We start from the raw sequence: 6,463 nt of genomic DNA, 5'->3' as shown, positions 1-6,463 counted from the left end.
TCGTTTCAACTGCTTCCTCAAGACAGCGTTCCACGACATGGACGCCAAATATGGACGCTTGTCTTCTGCTATGCAAATTTTTATTTTTTATTTTGATGATCTGGGCCCCCGTAAGATATGTAACTTGTAACGTCAATTATAGCCGTTTGGTGGTTCCCCTTCTCTCTTCTAATCAAACACATAGCGTTCCGGGCAGGAATCCCAGACAAATTCTGCATGGCGAGCATGTAAATCACAGACTGCGACTCGGGTTCCCTCATAGCAAAGATGAAGTGCTTCGTATGTTCGGGAACCGGAAGTTTAAGGACCAACTCATTTTGAAACTTTCAGGTCATCGGATTTCGGCTTGGAGAAGGGCCGTAGAGTACGTAAACTCCAAAGGAAAGAACATGCCTTCAGGACCACATTGACTCCCTTCCACTTCTATCTAAAACTTAAGAAAATTCGTGAAGTTCATCCTCCCAATTTCTTGCATGGTTCACTCACAAGCCCAAAACAGAACTTCCTCGAAAGGATTCAGGGAATAAATTCAGAGCGAAACTAAGAACAACAATCAACGTAGTCTTGGCATGGGAATAGAGATGATAAAGGATCGGAACATAAGAAACATCAAATGATCAGCGCACACCGCATTGCATCAAATCACACAAGCAAAATTGTTGCCATCAAACCAGTTTAGCATCACCATGTCCTGAGTAATGACTTTGATTGTCTCTAACTCCATTGTTGCACAAATAAATCCTTAAAATTGTTGGATAAATATGGCTTCAAATTGGGTAGAACAATGAAGTCAGATCTTTAGAGTACTCAAGTCGGACTTTGAGGCGTGATATCACTTTCTTTAAGGATTTATTTGTCCCATTACATTGCTAATAGTCACCGGCAAATTTCCTTCAGGATACAACAAGGTCTCAAATGAGAATACTAGATAGCAATTCTAATATTTCTTTAGGGTCTCTCATGGAAACAATTAGAAACAATGGTTGTAGTTTCTCTCTAAAGAAAACGAAAAAATGAAAGAAAATATATGTTTGATCTCAAAACAAACGTACTTATCTTTGTCTTTCGAATAGAGGCAACCCTTCAAAAGGTTGCAAAATAACAAAGATAACTTTTCGTGAACAAGTACGTCTCAAAGGTTACATTGAAAAGACATAAAAAAATTTGGAATTAAATAAATAATAAATAAAAATAACCGTAACATTTCGTGAACAACAGCATTGTTTCAACAAGACTTTGTAGTTAATTTTTTATAAAAATAAATCGGAATTTTCAATAAATAAAATTAATGATCTTCGGTTAGTGCCAAATCTTGTCCACATGCACACTCACATCTTTCGATGTGGGACAAGGCACATCTTCATTTGTTTTACAAACAAATTACCAACAACTAAAATAAGTGGCAGTTTACTGCTAAGTTCATGAATGATGAAGCTTTAATTTTATTGGTAACTTACAAACATTTACATAGTCACTTGTAGAATGAAAAAACAAGTGATAATCTACCATTGGGTTTGTTATCATTGACATTTCAAATTTACTACCAACATTTCGTATCTACCGTAATTACATTTTATTCGAAAATGGGATTTTGGAAATCCCCTAGGGGGACCCACCATCGCAACGATAATTTTGCATTCTCTCGTCAAGTCAACTAAATGCTACTGCGTGTACTTTGGGCGTGGGTTTTTATTTTTTTGGGTTGGGGGAGGGGGACCATCATGGGGGCCACCATTGCAACGATAACTTTGCATTCTCAAGTCAAGTCAACTAAATGCTATCGCGTGGGGAGGACTACCACTGCAATAGTAATTTTGCATTTTCTAGTCAAGTCAACTAAATGCTACTGCGTGTACTTTGGGCTGGGGGAGGGGGTCTATCACCGCCAACGATAATTTTGCATTCTCAAGTCAAGCCAACTAAATGCTACTGCGTACCAACCAAAAAAAAAAAACTAAATGCTATATTGCGTGTACTTTGGGCTGGGGGACCACCACTGCAACAATAATTTTGCATTCTCCAGTCAAGCCAACTAAATGCTACTATGTGTACTTTGGGCTTGGGGGGGGGGGTGCCACCACAACAATAATTTTGCATTCTCTAGTCAAGTCAACTAAATGTTATTGCGTGCATTCTCTAGTCAAGTCAACTAAATGTTATTGCGTGTACTTTTGCTTTTTCTAGGGGGGACCACGATAATTTTGCATCCTTTAGTAAGGTCAACTAAATGCTACTGCGTGTACTTTGGGCTAGGGGACCACCCGCCCGGGGGGAGACCACCACCATAACAATAATTTTGCATTTTCTAGTCAAGTCAACTAAATGTTATTACGTGTACTTTGGTCTGAGACTTGACCGGAGTAAGTTCAATGTTTTTCACGTGCTTGCTTGACCTAATGCAGTCAATTATCATGTTGTGTATGAAAGGTGAAATCCTAACATTAATATGATTCTAGAGTTTATATATATAAAAAAAAATTTGTTTGCTTCTTTCACAATCTTATTAAATTTTACAATAAAACTCAAATATAAGTAAATCATTTTATTTATCTTCTTGAATATACATATTTAATTAAATAGCCAGATAAAATATCTATATTGTTTGCTTTTAACCGATCTCTGCATGGTTAGCACCACGACAATAATTTGCGTTCTCTAGTCAAGTCAACTAAATGTTATTGCGTGTACTTTTGCTTTGGGAGGTGGGGGAGGGGGAAGGGCAACCACCACCGCGACGATAATTTTGCATCCTTTAGTAAAGTCAACTAAATGCTACTGCGTGTACTTTGGGCTAGGGGACCACCCGCCCGAAGGGGGAGACTACCACCACAACAATAATTTTGTATTTTCTAGTCAAGTCAACTAAATGTTATTACGTGTACTTTGGTCTGAGACTTGACATCTTAGGCAGTTTTTTTTTTTCTTCTTTTCCTAGAAAACATAAATATGGTCTTTTATTTCTATTGAAAAATCATGATAAAAAGAATGTCACTTTGTCGCGCAATGTTGTCATCGATTTTGCTGGGAATTTTCGAAAGTATTATAAGTCAAATTTGGCGAGTAATGACATCCCGAAAATTGACACTAGAATGCACTTAGTTGGATGAAATCCCCCACTCCCAAGTGTCATCTTCGTTTCGGTTTACTCCCTCTTCCCACGCTCTTCTTCAACCTCTTTCGATGAACGGTTCGATCGTGTCATGGCTTCTTCTTGCTATATCCACAACCTCCATCTTCTCCAACATTACTGGGGCTTCGGCTTCAGTCGAGTGTCTCAGTGTCGACCAGAGATTGCTCTTGCTCGAGCTAAGAAACAGCCTCATCTTTAACACCTCTAAGTCTTCCAAGCTAGTAAAGTGGGACCACCACAGTGCCAGTTCGTGGAGCGGTGTGACATGCGAGGACGGCCTCATCGTGGGACTCGATTTGAGCGACGAGTCGATCTCTGGCGGAATCGACGGTTCGTCGAGTCTCTTCAGGCTTGAGTTCCTTCGGAGCCTGAACTTGGCGTTCAATTACTTCAACTTCATGGCGATTCCATCAGGCCTTGCGAATCTCAGCCGCTTGGAACATCTCAACTTGTCCAATGCCAATTTCACAAGGCGTATTCTGCGGATGAGTGTCGTGCCTAACAAAGCTACGTACTCTTGATCTCAGTGGGGATCGACTGGAACTTGAGAAGCCCAATTTGAGGTCGCTGATTGGGGATTTGGGGGAGTTGAGGGAGCTATACCTTGATGGGGTCTATGTGCCTGAAGAGGGAAGGGAGTGGTGCGACGCATTGTCTTCTTCTGTGCCGAAACTTGAGGTGTTGAGCATGTCAGACTGTTCACTGTCTGGTCCTTTTGATGCTTCTCTTATGAGTCTTGCTAATCTATCGGTCATTCAACTCAAGCACAACTACTTGTCCACCACAGTTCCCAGCTTCTTAGCGAATTTTTTCAGCTTGAAAACACTGAACCTAAGTAATTGTGACCTGCAGGGAGAATTTCCTGATGAAGTTTTTCAGGTACAAACACTTCAGAACCTTGACCTATCATTCAACGAACTTCTTCAAGGTTCTCTACCCGATTTTCCGGTGGATAGTTCTCTTGAGACTATGGTTCTGGGAATCACGAATTTTTCAGGGAGGCTTCCAGATTCAATTGGTGATCTCAGAAAATTGTCGAGATTAGATCTATCTAATTGCAGATTTACTGGATCAATCCCGAGCTCGATGGAGAACCTATCAGAGCTGACTTATTTGGACTTGTCTTCTAATAATCTTACCGGTTCAATTCCGCCATATGGTGCATCCAGAAATCTGACCCAAATAATATTATCTGATAATAGTTTAACGGGTCAGATCACCTCCGTTGGCTGGGAGAACCTTCTGAATCTTGAAATTTTGGATCTGGAAGACAATTCATTGGAAGGTGACATTCCCCCCGCCATGTTTACACTTCCTCGACTTAAGAGGATACTTCTTTCGCACAATAGATTTTCTGGTGAGCTTATCATATATCCGAATGTCTCTTTGTATCAACTGGGCTGGCTTGATTTGGGTAGCAACCTGTTACAAGGGTCAGTACCAGTATCGATATTTGAACTGCAAGGACTTACGTACCTCTCACTTTCTTTCAATAATTTCAGTGGCTCGTTGAATATTGATGTGTTTCAGGGATTTGGAAATTTAACTTATCTTGATTTATCGTACAGTGGCTTGTCCATTAGTGCTATGGTGTCTACTTCTACTGTTGCATCCTCTTTCCCTAAATTTCATACTTTAAATTTGGCTTCCTGCCAGTTGCAAACATTGCCTCAATTTTTGGCTAACCAGTCTGATTTGGTATTCCTTGACCTCTCCCACAATCATTTTCATGGGGATATACCACGATGGTTATGGACACTAGAAAATCTTTCGAATCTCAATCTTTCCTCTAATGTCTTTGAAGATTTGGAGACACCTCTACTCAATATTACTTCTCCTCTGTGGGTCATCGACCTCCATTCAAACATGCTACGATGGAAGATGCCTGACTTGCCGTTACCCGTTCTGTACTTGGATTTCTCGGAGAATAATATCCATGGGTCCATCCCGAAGTCAATTTGCAAAGCTAATGATCTTAAAGTGCTTGACTTATCACGTAACAATCTGAACGGAATTATTCCCGATTGTGTAATGACGGGGTCCCTCAAGGTATTGAATCTAAGAAATAACCAATTGAGTGGCAATATTCCTCAAAACATCCTCGCACCACGCCTTCTGCAAGTATTGGATATTAGTGAGAATTTCTTGCAGGGCCAGATTCCATTGTCATGGGCAAATTGCACGATGTTAGAGACTGTGAACCTCGGGGACAATCAAATAGACGGGACATTTCCATGCCATTTCAAGGCTATATCGAGTCTCCGTGTCCTTGTTTTACGATCCAACAAATTGCATGGGGAAATTGGATGTCCACATAGTCCCAACGCCTGGCAAATGCTTCAAATCATTGACCTGTCTTCAAACAATTTCAGTGGCACATTGCCTGCGAGTCTCTTGGCATCTTGGGAGGCTATGAAGGCCAATGTAGACTTCCATCACCTGCAGTATGAGTTTGTTCTATTTAGCAATGTGTATTATCAAGAAACAGTTGGTGTAATCGTGAAAGGTCTACAGCTAGAACTTGTCAAGATCTTGACTACTTTCACGTCGATTGACTTCTCGGGCAATAGATTGGAGGGTCCAATCCCAGATACACTAGCAGATCTCAAAGCACTTTATTTCCTCAACCTATCGCATAATGCCATCTCAGGTTCAATTTCTCCTGTTTTAGGGAATCTTCATCAGCTCGAATCGTTGGACCTATCATGGAACTACCTCAATGGAACTATACCGGCTCAGCTTGCGAATCTTAATTTCCTTTCATTCCTGAACCTCTCAAACAATCAACTTGTGGGAAGCATCCCAGCATGGAGACAGTTTCTCACATTTTCCAAAAGTTCCTTCGAAGGAAACCTTGGATTGTGCGGGTTTCCACTCGATAATAGTTGCTCAACTACAACAAATGGGACACCGGAAGCAGGTAGTGTTCCCACTCAAAGTGGCATAGATGTTGGCGGCAACAATGATGATAGCAAGAAGAAGTGGTTTTACATGGGCATGCCGCTTGGATTTGTGGTTGGCTTCTGGGTATTTTGTGGTCCAATAGTGTTTATCAGATCATGGAGGTTTGCTTATTATCGATTCTGGGATGAGGTGTTGTTCAGACACTCAAGTCCATGAAAATATCCACTGAGATTAAATTACTTGTCTTTAGAAATAGTATTTTTGTTCTTTCTTCTCTTCATAATTCTTCATCACCATTTGAAAGAACCATTTGAAAGACGCTTATGTATACTGATCAATACTTTTACTTACAATCGGGGAAAAAAAGTTAGGTCTGCATCTAGCGTAGAAATCACCATTAAAAATGTAATTTCGCTTGTGCAAAATTGG

At 40.5% G+C, this 6,463-nt stretch overlaps 1 protein-coding gene across 1 annotated transcript; it reads left to right on the top strand.

The window, feature by feature from the left end:
* Positions 1 to 3,180: 3,180 nt before the first annotated feature.
* LOC108958808 (receptor-like protein 7) lies at positions 3,181 to 6,250 on the top strand. Its single transcript, XM_039317550.1, has 2 exons — positions 3,181 to 3,602; positions 3,658 to 6,250. The coding sequence occupies exons 1-2, from the start codon at positions 3,181 to 3,183 to the stop codon at positions 6,248 to 6,250; spliced, it is 3,015 nt and encodes a 1,004-aa protein (XP_039173484.1).
* The last annotated feature ends 213 nt before the right edge of the window (positions 6,251 to 6,463 follow it).

Source organism: Eucalyptus grandis, chromosome 1 (assembly GCF_016545825.1).
Source record: "Eucalyptus grandis isolate ANBG69807.140 chromosome 1, ASM1654582v1, whole genome shotgun sequence".
NCBI lineage: Eukaryota > Viridiplantae > Streptophyta > Magnoliopsida > Myrtales > Myrtaceae > Eucalyptus > Eucalyptus grandis.
This window is presented reverse-complemented; position numbering and strand designations above follow the sequence as displayed.

Bases quoted from the DNA above. Each gene is read 5' to 3' on its own strand.
- LOC108958808 (XM_039317550.1), top strand. From the start codon at position 3,181: ATGAACGGTTCGATCGTGTCATGGCTTCTTCTTGCTATATCCACAACC. The intron at 3,603-3,657 runs GCGTATTCTGCG...TCTTGATCTCAG, and splicing joins TCCAATGCCAATTTCACAAG to TGGGGATCGACTGGAACTTG.